We start from the raw sequence: 16972 nt of genomic DNA, 5'->3' as shown, positions 1-16972 counted from the left end.
TTCTCTAATTATTTACACAAAAAGACAAATTCCTCGAATTACACAATTAATTTTGCGATCCAAGAGCACTTTCTTGCTAACTTTGGACATGCATTAATTTCATTTGACCAGAAATTATAGTCCTAAGAGGTAGTAATTAAAACGTTTTCATTTTTTTTAATAATATTTCTTGAAATAGAAAGTTCAAATATGTACCATTGACATAAACTCATATTTAGTGTAACTATATCTAATATTTTTAAATTTGCTTTTCTCTAATAAATAAGTTTCCTTGTTAGTTAAAAATTCATTGAATTTGCTGATATTAATTAAAAGATCGGATAAAAACTCATATTTACCTCATATTGACTTAAAACTGATTTATGGTCAAATAAATATTTTTATGATCCAATTATCCTTATACATCTTCACACGTTAATACATTTATATGAAGAGGTATATCTTCATCGTTATAATGATAGTTTCATTAATAAGCTAATTGCGGATAAACACTAATTTTCATTCAGTTATTTTTGTTAATATCAACAGACTTAGTGAATTTTGACTAACGGGATATCTATTTGTTAGATGGAAACAAATTTCAGGGATATTGGATGAAATTTTTCAAACTACAGTGCATTTACACAAAATCTAAGAAGAAGCGAGTGTAATTATGCCTAAGTTTTAATTAATTATAACTTTATAAATTAAATTTCCTCTATAAAACCTTATATTAAACAAAAAAAAAAAAAGAAAAATGTATGAAACATGCATGTGCTCGCAAGTCCCAACCACCATTACTATATGCATTGATACAAATTTCCAACACATCCAAGTTGACTTATAACATTTTATCATATCATCTGCAGACAAATAAATATCCAATCATTCAAATCAAATATTTAAAAAATCATATAATTTAAAAATTGTAATAAATGTTTATATATATAGGTAAATAATAATTAAGAAATGGTAATGCAAGGAATAGTCCCATGAACATGCACATGGCCTTGTTCCCCTCAGCCCTCTACTTGGGGGACTACAATAATCAATATACTGTGATTTTGCAATAATTAATAAATTTTAAATATAAAAATCAAGATATGAAGAATCTGGGGACGAATTAATTAATAAAACATTCAATTTTTTTAAAGTTTATTTCACGAAAAAGAAGACACGAACATAAATTTGACAGCAAGGCCAAATTATATACGTACAGATAATAATAATTATTAAGCAAGCCCAACAATTAATTAATTTAAAGTCGTAATAATAAGATAACAAGCCAGACAACATATGAGAGTACTGCATTTTGCTTCTTGTCCAATACAAATAATGTCCGTCGGTTTTTCATATCTATATATACTGTAAAATAAAATACAGACACAGTCGACACGAAAACTCGAAAAAAAAAAAACAAAAAGAAAATTGAAAACACACGTAGAAACAACTTCCCCTGCTCAAATCAAACCAAGTTGTTCACAACATACATGTAATATAGTTCCATCAGCACCTGCTCTTGCATTTCTCCATGGCTCTTGGTGCTGAATTTCACAAAATTAAAAAGAGAAAAAAATCAATAATAATTAAACAAAAATACGGACGATCTCGATGTAAGACACACTTATCTACGGTTGTGAATACAGTATGTATTTGAAAATACTAGTAATTGTGACACGTCGTTTCTACGTGTATATAATAAATAATATTTTATATTTAGAATATATTATAAATTAGAGTAAAATATATAAACCAGCACATTACATTAATAAAAAGAAAGAAAAAAAAAAGTTATCAATTAATGTAAATTTTGAAAAGTTGGATAAGTTAGTTGTTTTATATGAAGGGCATTTTTTACTTCACAAAAAATTGGTGCAACGGTGTCATAAACCACAGTTTGTGAGTGTAGATGACATTTTCTTTTTATATTAGTATAGATATAGATACATTTTATGTTTTAAAATATATTATGAATAAAAAAATATATATAAACCAATAAAAAGAGAAAAAAAAAGAAAATTAATTTAGGAGTATTGGTATAATGATAAAATTGGTATTGTGGTGTCATAACCGTCGTTTATGAGAGAAAAAAAAGTTTTTTTTTTATGTAATATGTATATATATATATATAGATATTATGAATAAAAAATGTATATAAAACAATGAAAAAAAAGAAAGAAAGAAAGAAAGAAAGAGAGCAACAAAGAAAAGAAAAAAAAATCAGCTTAAGAGTATTATTGGCATAACGATAAAATTATCATTGCGGTATCATAACCTTCGTTTGTGAGAGACAAATACTTTTGATGTAATTTAAATATATGAGTTAAACAAAAACAAGGGTTTTTTTTTTTTTTTTCCGTATAAAGGAAGATAGGTACCTAGGCCAATTGCTTCAGATCCTTTCATAATGCGAAGGCGCTTGCATGAATCCACGAACATCCTGTATATAATAAATCGTGATAATAATTAGTTATAATTTATTTTTTTCTGAAAATATTATTAGTTAATATATATAAATATAGATATGGAGAATTCTTATTCAAATTAGGTTCGATCGAACCAAATTAATTACAGAAAGTATGATGCATTTACTATGTGATTGTTTATTTTTCTTGAACTATATACAAATATATTTCACTTGCCATATAATTAGTTCACCAAATTCAATTTAAATTAGAATTTATGGATACTTACTGCCATGGTACATCCCCCACGAGCATCCAGTCCCCATCCTTATCTTCATAAGTGGGCACATATTCAGAACTGTTCAAGAGATCCATCAATTTGCTCTCATTCATGAAGTCGATCATTCCTTGGGTCCCATAGTTACCTATTTTAAATATACATAATTCACCGAGTTCAATAATATATATGAAAAAATTGAATTAATATTAATTTCAATCCATGATCATATATATATATATTATAGATGAAATTAAGAGTTGTAAAATTACCCATGGTGAAAGAACTGAACATTTTGGCCAAGGCATCGGAGAGTTCTTGATAGCTCTTGTACATTTTCAGGTCGACTTTACGAAGATAGGGCGCCCCGTCCATCGACACCTTCACAAAGGCGGCCGTGGGGCTGCTGCATGCCGCCTTCTCCGCCTCCTCGTCTGAGCTCTTCTGGTGGGCCATGATGTTCTTGCGGAACGATCGCACTGGTGGCCATCCCACCACTTGTGCCCTAATAATGTATATCCAAACATATATATGTGTTTAATTATAGTGTTATGGACATGATATTTCACTACAAAATATGTTGTAGTATTGTCCTATGTTACTAACAAAAGATGGTACAGAAAAGTTAATACTTTAATACATATTTCATGAATTAATCATATGATTAGTATATTACACTTATGGTTTACGGTTTAAACAGCACAACTGCAGTATAATTGGTTAGGTCTGACTAAATCTATTTTGAACGATCGATTATATACACATGCATACATATATGTATATATGTATATATACAAACACATATACATACACATGATTGTGTGTGTAAATATATGTATAGGTATAAGGAGCGTATAGATATACATACTTGGCTGGTGGCTTGACTGGATCCTTGGGAGGAAGCACAGGCTTGTCCATAGCCGAGGTTTCCTTCAGATCTAAAGCAGCTGATTCATTGGGCTGAAGGTTGAGTTTCAGATCAACAGTCTCAGAGAAGCCTCTTTTCCCAGTAATCTTGTCAGCGCCGCCGCCGCCGCCAGGCAGGCCGAGGCAGAGCTCGGTTTCCTTCAGATTCAGTCCCTGCTCCTCCGCCAGCAACCCCCCCATTTTCCGGCCAACTTCCATGGAAAATCTTGCTCTGAAAAATCCTCGATTTCGTCGTCGATCTTCCTCTTCTTCCCACTACTTCGTGATGATTCAAAGTGTGTGTTTGTGCGTGTGTGTGTTGTAATGATATCAAAGGGGAGCAATATGTATAACTTTGATGTACATATATACCAATGGATGCATTGGTCTATCAAGTATCGACGGATAGCATGCCGACACGTGGAAAATGCATACTATATATTGATCTTCTGGGATCAAGAGCTACCATGTTACTAATTAAATAATTAAAGTTATTTTCTTTATTTAAAAAATAAATAAATTAAAGGGTCCTAAGCCAATTTCTTTTAGAATTATATATATGATGGATTAATAATTTATTCATCTGTTAATTAATGGTTCAAGTGGATGTTTTTTTTTATGGAAAAGGAATTAAATAACATATGGGAATGGCATGATTAGGGGGAGCAATTAATGGATGTGGTCCATGAAAACCCATGATCATTAATTCATTTTCTATTCCAAAATAATGAAAGATATTAATCTTTTATATATATATATAAATGTATTAAAGTTTGAAAATATTATAATACATAAAATGATGCGTAGTGATGGGATTCATATTGTTCTGAATTTATGGGAAAGGAATTAAATAACATATGGGAATGGCATGATTAGGGGGAGCAATTAATGGATGTGGTCCATGAAAACCCATGATCATTAATTCATTTTCTATTCCAAAATAATGAAAGATATTAATCTTTTATATATATATATAAATGTATTAAAGTTTGAAAATATTATAATACATAAAATGATGCGTAGTGATGGGATTCATATTGTTCTGATATAGCACGAAAAATATTACTATAAGAAATTACTTCAACATATATTCATCGCAAAATAGTGGAATTTGTTGTTAATATAAATTAACAATTAACAATGAATTTTAGTAAAAAAATATTTATTAATTAGTTATATGCTATATAGTTATTGGTGATTATTTTTTTTGTAGTATATATTACTGATGTATTAAAAAGAATTCATACTTGTGGCCAAAGTTACTTGATAGTTAAGTTTGAGTACGTTATACAGATATATATATATATATAGTTGAATGAATATATATTAATCACATTATGAAAGTTATGTAATTAAGGTGTTCTTAATTGGAAATAAATTTATTTTTAAAAAAGAATTTAGCTTGGGACTCGATCGATGTCCCGTTGTGTGAAGTATTATCTTCTCTGCAAGCTTTGTATATATGAGCGTTACAGTTTTGTTATAAAAAGACGTTTCATTAGGAAAAGAAGGCCTTGTGATTTATCAATCACTCACCTTCTTGATTTGTACTTAACATGGGACGTCTGCCTACATCATATATAATATTTTTCTGGATAGCTAGCTTATTAATTATGAAAATTAATTAGGATTAAGTCTTCTTCTTGGGACATATAGATAGATATATCTTAATTGAGTTTGGACAAATTAATTTCATTTTACAGTATAAATATAAAATAAATATATAAGTGTGAAAGCAATATTAATAATAATTAAAAAAGGAGAAATGGCCGAAAATGGCTGCCCTCCAATCTTCTGCATCTCCTTCCCACCATAAATGGGGTCGGCTGCATGTTGGAGGGAACATATCAGAGGCGCAATTAACCCTGCAACTTTTATCTATATATATATATATATATATATATAAAATATTTTGCATACATATACACACACCCACATGTGTGTGTGTGTGTTTTTGAGAAGAGATTCTTCGAGGAAGCTGCTCACCATCCATTGTGCATATGCACACACATGAAGAAATCATTCATGCATTGCACGGATTAATTGTAATTTTGACATCTCTCTCTCTCTCTCTCTCTCTCTCTCTCTCATATGATATATATAGATAGATATACATATTATAATAATGGAGATCTTGTTGTATGAAACTCCACATTCTCACACACACACATACACACACATATGATTTCATGCATGACATAATTAAAGAAGAAATTAGCATGTATATAATAATTCAATGAAATTCAAATGATTAGAGCGGTAATTCATTATGTATATGTGTGGGGTTTTTCAGAATTAAGACCCATGCATTGGTGGGTGAAACTGAGATCCTAATTAGGGGATTATGAGTTCGAGTCTCATAATTATACATGCATATTAATTTATTTTAATAATAATTATTATCTACTATAATAATAATAATTAATTAATTTTATATATTTAATATTGATAATTGAAAATTTATACATAATTATTATACTAAATATATAAAATTATTATAACTCAATATATATATCATTAGCGATAATCTTGTCATCGCCACTTATTATTTTATAATATAAATATATGTTTTCTTATAGTATATATATAATATTGCAATATCGTTGTATATATATATTTAAAAAAAAGGAGGTAAAAGAAAAGAATTATGGGTACATAAAAAAATAAAGTTATAATAAAAATGTTTTGAATTTCCCGAAAATGATTTTGGTGTGAGTAATAGATATATAGGATATATGAAAATGGTAGAGGTAGCATACATGTTATGTCAAAAATTGGGGTGCATGACACATGAGCATCACTATGCAATTATTCTTTTTCTTAATTTATGCATAACAATTTGAATAACTCCGATTCCAATCTCCACCAACAAATCCAAACATAAATTCTGGTAAAATTACACTTTTAGTTACATATATAAGATAAGACGAATAATATTTTTAGTCTTCTACTTTATGAGATTTTTAAAATGACCCACATTCTTAAAATATTTAGTCCTATACTTTATGTGACTTTCAAAATAATCACAAATCGAGTAAACTTGATACATTTAGTCCTATAAATTTTGTAAATTAGAGAGTTAGATGTGTGGACTGTGGAGTTGTCTCAATTTTGGGACCATTTTGAAAATTCGATAAATTAGAAGGCAATTTTTTTCAAAATCTGGGACCATTTCAATAATCTTGTAAAGCAAAAAATTAAAAGTGTTGAACCATATATTCTATGAGACTAAAACTGTGATTTTGCTCATATATTCTTGAGACTGAAATTCACATACAGAAATACTTACGAATTATTTCACAATAATCTGAACGTACAATTGACTGACAAAAAAAATAATAATTCATTTTTACCCCTTGAATCAATATGTACAACAGAAATATATGATATCTATAGAAACAATGATAGAAGCCCATCATATAAAACCCTCCCATCCACATTTTCTTCCCAAATACAAATTGTCCAAAAAAGGGCTCCCCTAAAGATAAACACACCACTTTCATCTTTTGGGACTTGGTGGAGTCAATATCACATAAGAAAACAAGAGACTGTTTTTTGCTTGGCTTTTTGGCAAAATCAAGAAATTCAAATACCTACTCCTTATCTACACACACACACACAATAATAAATATAATAATTAAAAGAAAGTGACTCCCACTTGAGTTTACTTTTGGAGTCTTATTTCTCTTACAATAACCTAACTTTTCATGAATTGGGCAGTGTTTGGAGGTGGTCCAAACACCCCTCAACATATTGTAGTGAAGAAATCATCAGGTGGGCAATGGACCATCTAAGCATATAGTGGTCATATACAAATATAGTCAATGTGTTAGGTGTAAAATTAATTGTAAACTATATATTTATTTTTTCATGAATAAATGGAAAATATTTCAACCCCTCACCAAGGATTATTTTTTTTCTATAAGATAAATATAGTTTATATTCATGGTATATATTTGGGAGACATGAGAAAAATAAACCAAAATCAATGCCACATACCAAAAAAAAAACCAATAAGGTGAAAAATTCAATTTTTTAACCAGCACATACAATGCACGTGCCACTTTTCAGCCAAATCCATCTAAATCAAGAAAAAAAAAGTTACGGTAGTATTTACAGTCCAACAAGTACCCTAACAAAATAAAGAATTAAATGTAAAAAATGGTATAATTATATAAACTAAAATTATACTTAATCATTTTTAATAAATTTTAGAAATTAATTTACTATATATATTTACTAACCAATTAGGACTTTCCTAAATAATTTCTTCATTTTCTTTTATTTTTTGTAGTATTTGCTACCAAAGCATATGATCTAAAAGTTGTTTAACTTTATAAAATGAAATTTATAAGACCCTAGAATGGAAAAACAACAGTTAAACAATATTTACAAATGCCTGTATCGAATTAAATCAAAATGCGAAATATTTAGAGAGCGTAAATTAATTTTTGTAACATTATATATAGGAAGATGTGGCCAAATTGAACCTTATCGCACGTGGACACCTATGTTGCCACTCGTAACAACTATATATTGAAGTGATAGCTAACGACCATTTATGCAAACCAAATTGTAATACATGTGATAATATTTCTAATTTATAGGACTTAATTATAAACATTTAAATCAGGGAAATTTTCCACACCCTCCCACAAATATAGGAAATTTTTTAATTTTAGTTAAAAATAATTGTTATGATTATTGATATAAATTGATGTTTATGATGTAACTAATTTATTTAAAAAAAAAAGAGAAAAATAGAAAAAGAGGAGAAGAAAGTACAATGAATAAAAAAAAAGAATCTTGATGTAAAAATTAATATTTATCAGTTTACTATATATGTGCAGTCACTGAGTTCGAAAAAATAATAATGATCCAAAATTAGAATTTTATTTGATTACCTATTTCGGGAAAAAAAAAAAAAACCAAAGAAAACCCTTTGAATTGACAGTAGTAAATAGTTCACTTAATTTCACTTAATTAAAATCTTTAAATAAGAAAAAAAATAAAAATTATGTATAAAGATGACTCATTATTGGTCAACTGATCATGAGATCTAGTAATACATGATTTTCCTCTTGATTACCCTATTCAGAGGAGACATCTTACATCAACTAGGTAATACAAAATTCATTAAAAAAAGCATAGGTAATATAAAATTATTACCAAATTTAATGTAGTTTAATGTTGTGAGTCCCACAAATGCAATATATGAGAATCTTGGGCACAATAATAATTATTCCATATGTTGGTTGAAGTTGGGACAATGGATCCCCCATGGTGGGGGCTCATCATCCCACTTATTGCTTTGGAATGTCTTTTTATTTTAATTGCATTTTAGTCCTCAACTCTATCGAAATTACATGCATTGCCCTCACCTCACCTCACCACCTTCTTTATATTTGTGGTACCATTCATCTCTTTTATTAATCAACTTCACTAAATCATTACTAACCCAAAAGAGTTCCATTGGGCTCAACTATTTTTCTTTTCTTTTCTTTTTTCTTCCATCTATTTTTCTAACCTAAATTTAATAAATTCCCGAATTAGTATCGAGTGATCGATACCAAAAATTAAAATAACACCAGCCATTCATTTGATTATTAACGATCTAGATCTTTCAAAAGATACGATCCGATCGTTCAAACTAGTATATATATATTAATCAAGATTCTTCACGAAACAACATTAGCTACTCGTTCAATTATTAACATTCTAGCACTTCAAACAAACTGGTCTTTTGAAACTCTGCATGTCCTAATTAATATGAAACTGTATGTAATAAATTTAAGATCGTTTACCTTTATCCAAACGATTTATCAAAATTTTATTTGATTAAGTATCCTTTACTTTATTGAAGATTAGATAAATGTATAATAATTATCTTTGGATAACTTAATTTTTTTTTTCAAATAAATTAGTAAGTAACATAATTCAGATTTATTTTATACCTATTAGCAATCAGATGATTCACACGAGTTGTTCTTAATTTCAAAATTATAATATGTATACTAAATAATGATTATGGGACTTAAGTTGTATATATATGATCCCATTATTTGTCGGCAAATAATTATTTCATATGGTTGATGATTAATGCCATGATCATAGAGATATAATTAACCAAGAAATTAAGATTAATAAAGTTAGGTATGATTGAGGCAAGGTTGTGAGAGATCCTATGTTGATTATTTTCAATTTCCATGATATATATAGGGTTTGTAAGAACTAATTATAAGGAAATAAAGACTAGTTGCTTGATCGATTCGGGGAGATTATGTGACAGATCATATGCATATAATTAGTGATGAAATCAAAGTTAAAAGTGGAGATTAATTAATTAAAATAATTAAAAGATTATGGGAGTGGAGAATATCAATTTGGGGCTCAAAAAAGATCGGGTGAATCGCAGTTCCTAGGGGTGTACAATCTCTTTTACGATGTTTGATTTTCTCTAGGATCTTTTTCCTTGTTTATGACATTTTTGTCTTTATTTTCTGTTTGTCACAATTTCACCCTTTTGAACCTAATGAGATTTGGGACAGTGGTTGAGACTAAAGATGAGGTTTCATAAAGAGTTTTAAAATTATAATTCGAGTGCTATCGAATATTTAGGTATATGTCTCATTTTATATGAGTTATTGTAATTTATTTACAGTTATATTAATATATTGATTGAATCAAGAATTATCGTAATTTGTTGTTAATCGTTCTTAGTCTATCAATATATTCGTTGAATAAATATAATACTAAAAAAAAGGCCTAATGAGACAGTATGTCTTCCAATTGTCAATTACAACCTTTTCGAGGATAAGAACGTAAATACTTATGTTTGTATATTCAACTTTAACCAATTTTGTGTTGGGTCAAAATGAAACAATATAATTATATGCCACGAGCTACGTGGATATAATATAATAAGTAATCACTCTCAAATTATGAAAATTTTTTATGCTCTAATCGAGTTATTTATTACTATATTTGTTATGTAATTGATCGTTTTTTTCTAAGTTACATGTCAATCATTAAATATGTTATTACTAATACCTTATAAGCTCCATAATTTTATTTTATCTAAATATTTAATAAATTTATTTTAAAAATGAGATTTAACATCTTATAAGATGCGAGAACTTATAAGATCTTTTAAAGAAATATTACAAATCAGCCACCGTCAATTTTCAATACGTGCACAACAAAAATTAAAAAAAAAAAAGGGATAATTACACTCTCCATACCTGAAGTTTGATATAATTATACATAGATCCTTCCTAATTTGAGAAATTACATCTAGCACCCCTGAAATTTGCTTTCGCCTGACAAAAAAGTCCCTCCATTAATCAAAGTTAATATTAATAAAAAAAAATTGAGTAAAAATTGATATACCCTCAATTGACTGATTATTGATTTATTGCAGGTCAAATATTTTTTTTGGGATTAAACTACCCTTATAATGATGAAAATATACCTTCTCACATGCGTTAATGCGTGAAAACGTATGAGGGTAATTTGATCATAAAAGGGTTTATTTGATCGGCAATAAGTCAATAATAAATCAATCAAGAGTTAACATAGATTTTTTTTCGATTTTTTTGACTAACAGAGGGACTTATTTGTTAGACTGAAACAAATTTTAGGGGTGTTAGATGTAATTTTCTAAACTATAGAGGTCCACATATAATTACACCAAACCTCGGAAGGGGAGCATAATTATCCAAAAAAAAAAAAATTGTACATTTTTAATCAAATTCAAACTCAAAACACAAATTAAAGATAAGTAATTATTAGCTACCATATAATCATAAAATTCGTAGGGGTTTAAAGAATTCTTGCAAACTATACACGTACGTGGCCTAAAATCACATTTTCTGGGCCGACGTTGAGAACGACTGAGGTGGTCCTAAATAGGTATGTTGTCCATTTTTTAGTACCACGACATCTTTATATATATGGACCTAACTTAGAATTACCAAAGAACACAACTACTTGCCATGACATTCCTTCCCCTATCAACTTCAGTCCCTGTTACCAATTTAACCATAATAATTCCAAAAAAATAAACAAGAAAATTGATAGTTCATCTATCCTTAAAGTTTTCATGAGTTGATTAGCATATATGGGCGACAAGAAGTCGGTATAGCATTATTATTTATTACTATTCTTATTTTTATCGTCATTTAATTGTTTGAATATTCAAAATATTATAAAAATTCCATTTACATTCTTGCATGGGATAAATGTAGAATTGATGGATAAAGTTAAATCTGAGTAAAAATATTTTATTAATTGGCATGTCGAAAAAACTTTAAAGAAATAAATCAACTTTTATTTTTGCAGTGAAAAGCAATAATTAAGTCACTAATAACATATCAAACATAGAAAGATTTGAATTAAATTAGTTTATTAACTTACTTATCTAAATAAATTGAAATTGACCATTTGGATAAAATAAATAATTACATTACTTGAATTTTAGAAATAATTATATATGATACTTTATGATTAGAATATTAATTTTGATAAGACTATCTTTATTATGCATGTACATGTAATACTCAGCTTTACTAATCTTTATGTTTTTACTTTATTATTCTAATAAAATATTATAAATATATACATGAATTTCAATTTTAAAATTTTCATAAATTATGACAGATTTTACATGTTAATATTTATTAATTTTTCATTGAATGGTGGTTTCAACGATTATAAATCGCCCGATGAATCAATATATATACGCGCATATTAATGTAATATTCATATTGGAACTTTATTTATTTATTTTTGTAGCATATATATAACAATTTTAAAAAATTTAAGTCTCAAAATTTTCTCCTTATGGGAATTTAATTCTTTTTTAATAAGGCACAACATTTTTTTTTCTAAAATAAAATTATATTTTTCTTAATATTTATAAAAAATTAATTAAATCATTTAGTTAAGTGCACAAACTGGTTACATGGGTTTGGGTTATACCCGATTTCAACCCTAATCATGAATCATCCTCCTCCAACTCCACTTCTGCCCCACTTCCTCGTCGATCGCCCCCTACCACCACCTTCAGCCTCCGCCTCCGCCTCCGCCTGCGCCATCGCCATCGCCATCGCCATCGCCATCGCCATTGCCGCCTGCTGGGTAACCTCACCTGCACCTCCTCAAAACATACGCTTCTCTGCCTTTTCCACCGTCACCAGCACCTACTCAAAAGATAGGTCTCTATTCTCGGTGTACGGCAGCCGTTTCCATCTCCATCCACAGTCTAACGCTGCTGCTGCAATCTCCGGCCATAGTCTACCTCTGCTTCTTTTGGTTCGTTGCACCATTTCTGCTTCTTCTCTTGATTAACATATTGTGACTGCAAATATTTTCCAGTATAAGATTTTCTTTTATCTATTGCAAATGTCTCTCCTCTAAACCTCGTTCGTAACCATGTCTTGTGTGTGTGTGTTTGCAAGATCTAAACTTGGGAACCGATTTTGTTTGTGTTCCCTGTCATATTTCCATCTCTTGGTTTTTGGCCAGTGATTCTTAACATTTTGTCTATTCGCTGTTGGTACAACCATTTGCTGTTCTTAGTACAAGTTTCTAGGATTACAGTATAACATTATGCTTCTAATTAGCTAATTGTTCGAGGCGACATGCTGTATGCATGTTCTTGAATAAACCAAAGACACTATTTGGTGCATATTTTACCGATTAATCCAAAATTGGGTTGTTATGTGTTGCAACTGATGTTTTCTTAACCATCTTAAAAGAGTAAAATCTATATGATGATTAGGTGATCATCTAAGCACTTATTTTGTAGTGGTTCTTTTCCTTAATATTCTGTCTTTCGGATAAAGATGCGCCTAGTGAGAAAGCACATGGAGATGCTTGATGAATACTATCTTATTACTAATTACCCGAAGTGACAGAGACTGTTTAATGGCACTAAAGGTTTGTCTTTCTATAGGTTGAGCAATTGTGGAGAAAGTTGGCATTGAGAAAATAGATAAAGCCTTCTTTAGTTGAGGCTCAATTTCTTCATTTCTCGTTTTGGAATCATACTTGTAAGTGTTTGCTAAACTTGCAAATATCAAAAGCGAAGCATGTTATCTGTTCACTATGTTTCATACCCAGTATGTTATGTTGTATCCATATATTTTCTTCTCCTCTTGCTATCTTTGGTTCTTTTTCCCCAATTATCTTTGTGAAGGTGGTCAACGAATATGATGGTCTCTTGCTTTTTCTCTTTGTTTCCCCTTCAAGTTGCAAGCTGGTTTTGGAAGGCAAAGATCAGCTGGTGATGATTGATTGGTGTGGAATCACTAAACATTTGCACTGAGTCTACAAATATATAATCTTGCTCCTGTCAGGCCATCAGTTTTTCCTGGCTCATCATTACTACTAATCCACAAACCATGAAATTAGGTACTCTATGTCGAATTGCTCGTTCTTGCCCCAACGTGTGCACAAAAACCAACTTTTTACAGCACAGGTGTTTTCAACCTGACTTTGTTCCAAGAGATCCCAAAGCCAAGCCCAAGATATACAAATACCCTGCTTTCTATGATCCATATGGGCCGAGACCTCCACCTTCAGACAAGATTGTTCAGCTTGCTGAAAAAATTGCATCGCTGCCCCCAGAAGAGCGAATGCAAATCGGCCCAGCTCTGAGGAATAAGGTAATGCATCCCATGTTGCAACGTATTTCTGTTGAAGGAATGGATTTGGGTTCCCAAGTGGGCGCACGCGCTGGATCTTCTAAGGCTGAGGAGAAAAAGGCTGAGAAAACCACTTTTGATGTCAAGTTAGAGAAATTTGATGCTGGTGCAAAACTAAAGGTGATTAAAGAGATTCGCTCCTTTACGGATCTAGGATTGAAGGAAGCTAAAGATTTGGTTGAGAAAGTACCAGTTATTCTCAAGCAACAAGTGACGAAAGATGAGGCAAACAGTATCATAGAGAAAATCAAAGCTGTCGGTGGAGTTGCAGTGATGGAATAATGCTCTGTTCCGTTTTGTAGGGTGTTTTAGATTTTTATTAGTCTCACAACGAAGTTCATCTTTTTCACAGCCGAGGGGAATAATTACTTCAGGACGATTTATTATTCAGAAGCATTAAAGCTCAAGCTAAACCGTTGGCTCTGCTCACTAACCTGTCTCTGCAGGAATCGCAAAATTTGGTAGAAAACGGTATCTCCCTTTTCTGCTACAACAGGATCATTTCTTGTTTCATCTTAATAATGTTAGGAAGCATTATTAGCTTCTGAATATGTACAAGAAATGAACTTCGACGTTAATGTGATAACTGTACTAAGAGCAGTCCCTCTAATCTAGAAATTTTTTTGTTTTTGTGGGAAGGAGACGTCCGAAATATGTACTTAGCATTGTTCTAGGAGTGAATACTATATGAATGATTACCAACTATTGTGAAAGCCCTTGTTATATACATAATTTGCTGGTATCAGATATGATGAATTTCAAATCATTTTGTAAGGAGTATCAAATCATTATGAGTTTTCATTGTATAAAATACTGATGGGCGATATTAACTGAATGCAATTATTTTATCCTCTTTTCATAATAATTACTTAAAAGTTAGTTTTTTAAATTATATTTGAATTAATGAATTCAAAATTATAAAAAATTTTCAAGTTTTTAGTCACAAAATTTTTAAATTTGTTTGAATAATTATAAATTTAAAAGATTTCAAATGTAGCATAAAATTTATTATTGTTTGAACAAAATGAAACGGAAGCATTCACATTGTTTAAATAATTAGATATATATGATGAAGCATTCCAAGTATCCATACTGATGAGTGAAAATGAGAAAATAATAAATTTCATTAAGTGTTAAAAACGAGATGGGAAATTGGTCAAAGTATAATAAAATCAATACATTTTACTTTCTTTATGATTAGTATAAATAAATATGATATCTACTTTATTATTGCATGATTATTGATTAATTCCTACTTGTGATTTTCTACTCGTATATGATCCAAAGATAACACATCAACAAATATTATTCAATATATCAGAACAATCTCCAACAAAAATCTTCATTACTTTCGGTTTGCTTCAATATATACATATATATATATATATATATAATTTACAAAAAAGTTCAATATATGTATATTTGACAGTTCAATTCTCTGGCTGTTGTTGTTTTTTTTTTTTTTTTAAATTTACATCCCCACCAAACTATTAAATGCAGTGCAAGTTTACTATACAATTTCTATTGCTATATTACACAAATCATAATTATGTGAGCAAAAAATGGTTGATGTCCCATGGTTCAATTTGGGATATTTAGGCTTCGGCTCCCAAATTCCAAGAATAGAACTTGTAAAAATATCATTAACACTCCAATGTTGGAATCAATATTTGAAAATGAATAAAACAACTAAATAAAGCAGATTGGTTGTGTGCATAAATGTGAGGCGTGAGGGATACAATAGAATTCTTTTGGATTCGGTCCCCAGTTGCGGAGGGATATGCTCTTGCAGCCGGGCTCCCTGATTATCAAGTAGAGAAATAAGAGAGATATTCCCAACCCCTTGATCTTCGACTAGGAGGTTGCTTTCAAAATTAAAATACTTTCGTTCGTCTTTTATGACATCTTTATATGGATCTCACTTTAATTACAAATCCTACTATTGTTGGAAACCATAGGAATACAACTACTCCTCATGACATTCCTTCCCCCATCAACTTCAGTCCTTGTTACCAATTTAATCATATTGCTCCATAATTCCAAAAAAATAGACTACAAAAATTGATACTTCATCCATCCTTTTCATTTTTCCTTTAAGTTGATTAGCATATATGCTAGACACGAAGTCGGCATGACATTATTATTTGTTACTATTCTTATTTTCATCGTCATCATTTCATGTTGTTGGTATTTAGAACATGAAGGGTCGATTAGAACAATGATGATGATAATAATAATTAATACTTAGGGTATTAGAATTTCAAATCTTAATGATGAGCTTACTAGCAAAATGGAGTTAATTTAGGCATGTTTCCCACCCGTTGGTGGCCCAATCAACTTAGCTGACACAGTAACAATATTTTTCACCTCATATGACACCTTAAACGAAAAACTAGTTAGCAGAGGAATTTTGACATAAACCTCAAATCTAGCCTCCAATGGGATTTTTATTTTAACTAATGTGGTAAATTCTGTTCTTATTTTAACCTACACTGCTCAATATATTTTATACGATTGCTTGATTCTTGACAAAATTATTATTGATTTAAATATTGAAGTATTAATCTTTATTTTGCTAATTTTCCCACAAAATCTTAGAATCCTCAAGTAGTCCTTCAATATTTTTTTATATTGTTTACACTTTGATGATAATAATAAAGATTAAGGCAATTTTCGTCCCCTAATTTCAGGTCATTTTT

At 29.8% G+C, this 16972-nt stretch overlaps 2 protein-coding genes across 5 annotated transcripts; one reads left to right on the top strand and one right to left on the bottom strand.

The window, feature by feature from the left end:
- On the bottom strand, positions 1233-3919 carry LOC105171637 (auxin-responsive protein IAA14). The gene is made up of 5 exons (XM_011092811.2): positions 3530-3919; positions 2934-3166; positions 2674-2809; positions 2358-2419; positions 1233-1523 (listed from the first exon to the last, which is right to left on the bottom strand). Exons 1-5 carry the CDS (start codon positions 3784-3786, stop codon positions 1486-1488), a joined length of 726 nt encoding a protein of 241 aa, XP_011091113.1. The 5' UTR covers positions 3787-3919; the 3' UTR covers positions 1233-1485.
- LOC105171636 (50S ribosomal protein L7/L12) lies at positions 12530-14716 on the top strand. Of its 4 annotated transcripts, none has more exons than XM_011092809.2 (3): positions 12530-12879; positions 13523-13619; positions 13819-14716. In XM_011092809.2, exon 3 carries the CDS (start codon positions 13971-13973, stop codon positions 14553-14555), a length of 585 nt encoding a protein of 194 aa, XP_011091111.1. In that variant the 5' UTR covers positions 12530-12879; positions 13523-13619; positions 13819-13970; the 3' UTR covers positions 14556-14716. The 4 variants fall into 4 exon arrangements, with proteins under 4 accessions (XP_011091111.1, XP_020553166.1, XP_011091110.1 ...); XM_020697507.1 differs by having other exon boundaries at positions 13766-14716; XM_011092808.2 differs by lacking the exon at positions 13523-13619.

This window comes from Sesamum indicum, linkage group LG10, assembly GCF_000512975.1.
Source record: "Sesamum indicum cultivar Zhongzhi No. 13 linkage group LG10, S_indicum_v1.0, whole genome shotgun sequence".
NCBI classification, from domain to species: domain Eukaryota; kingdom Viridiplantae; phylum Streptophyta; class Magnoliopsida; order Lamiales; family Pedaliaceae; genus Sesamum; species Sesamum indicum.
Note: the sequence above shows the minus strand (reverse complement) of the source record. Positions and strands in the feature narration are given on the sequence as shown.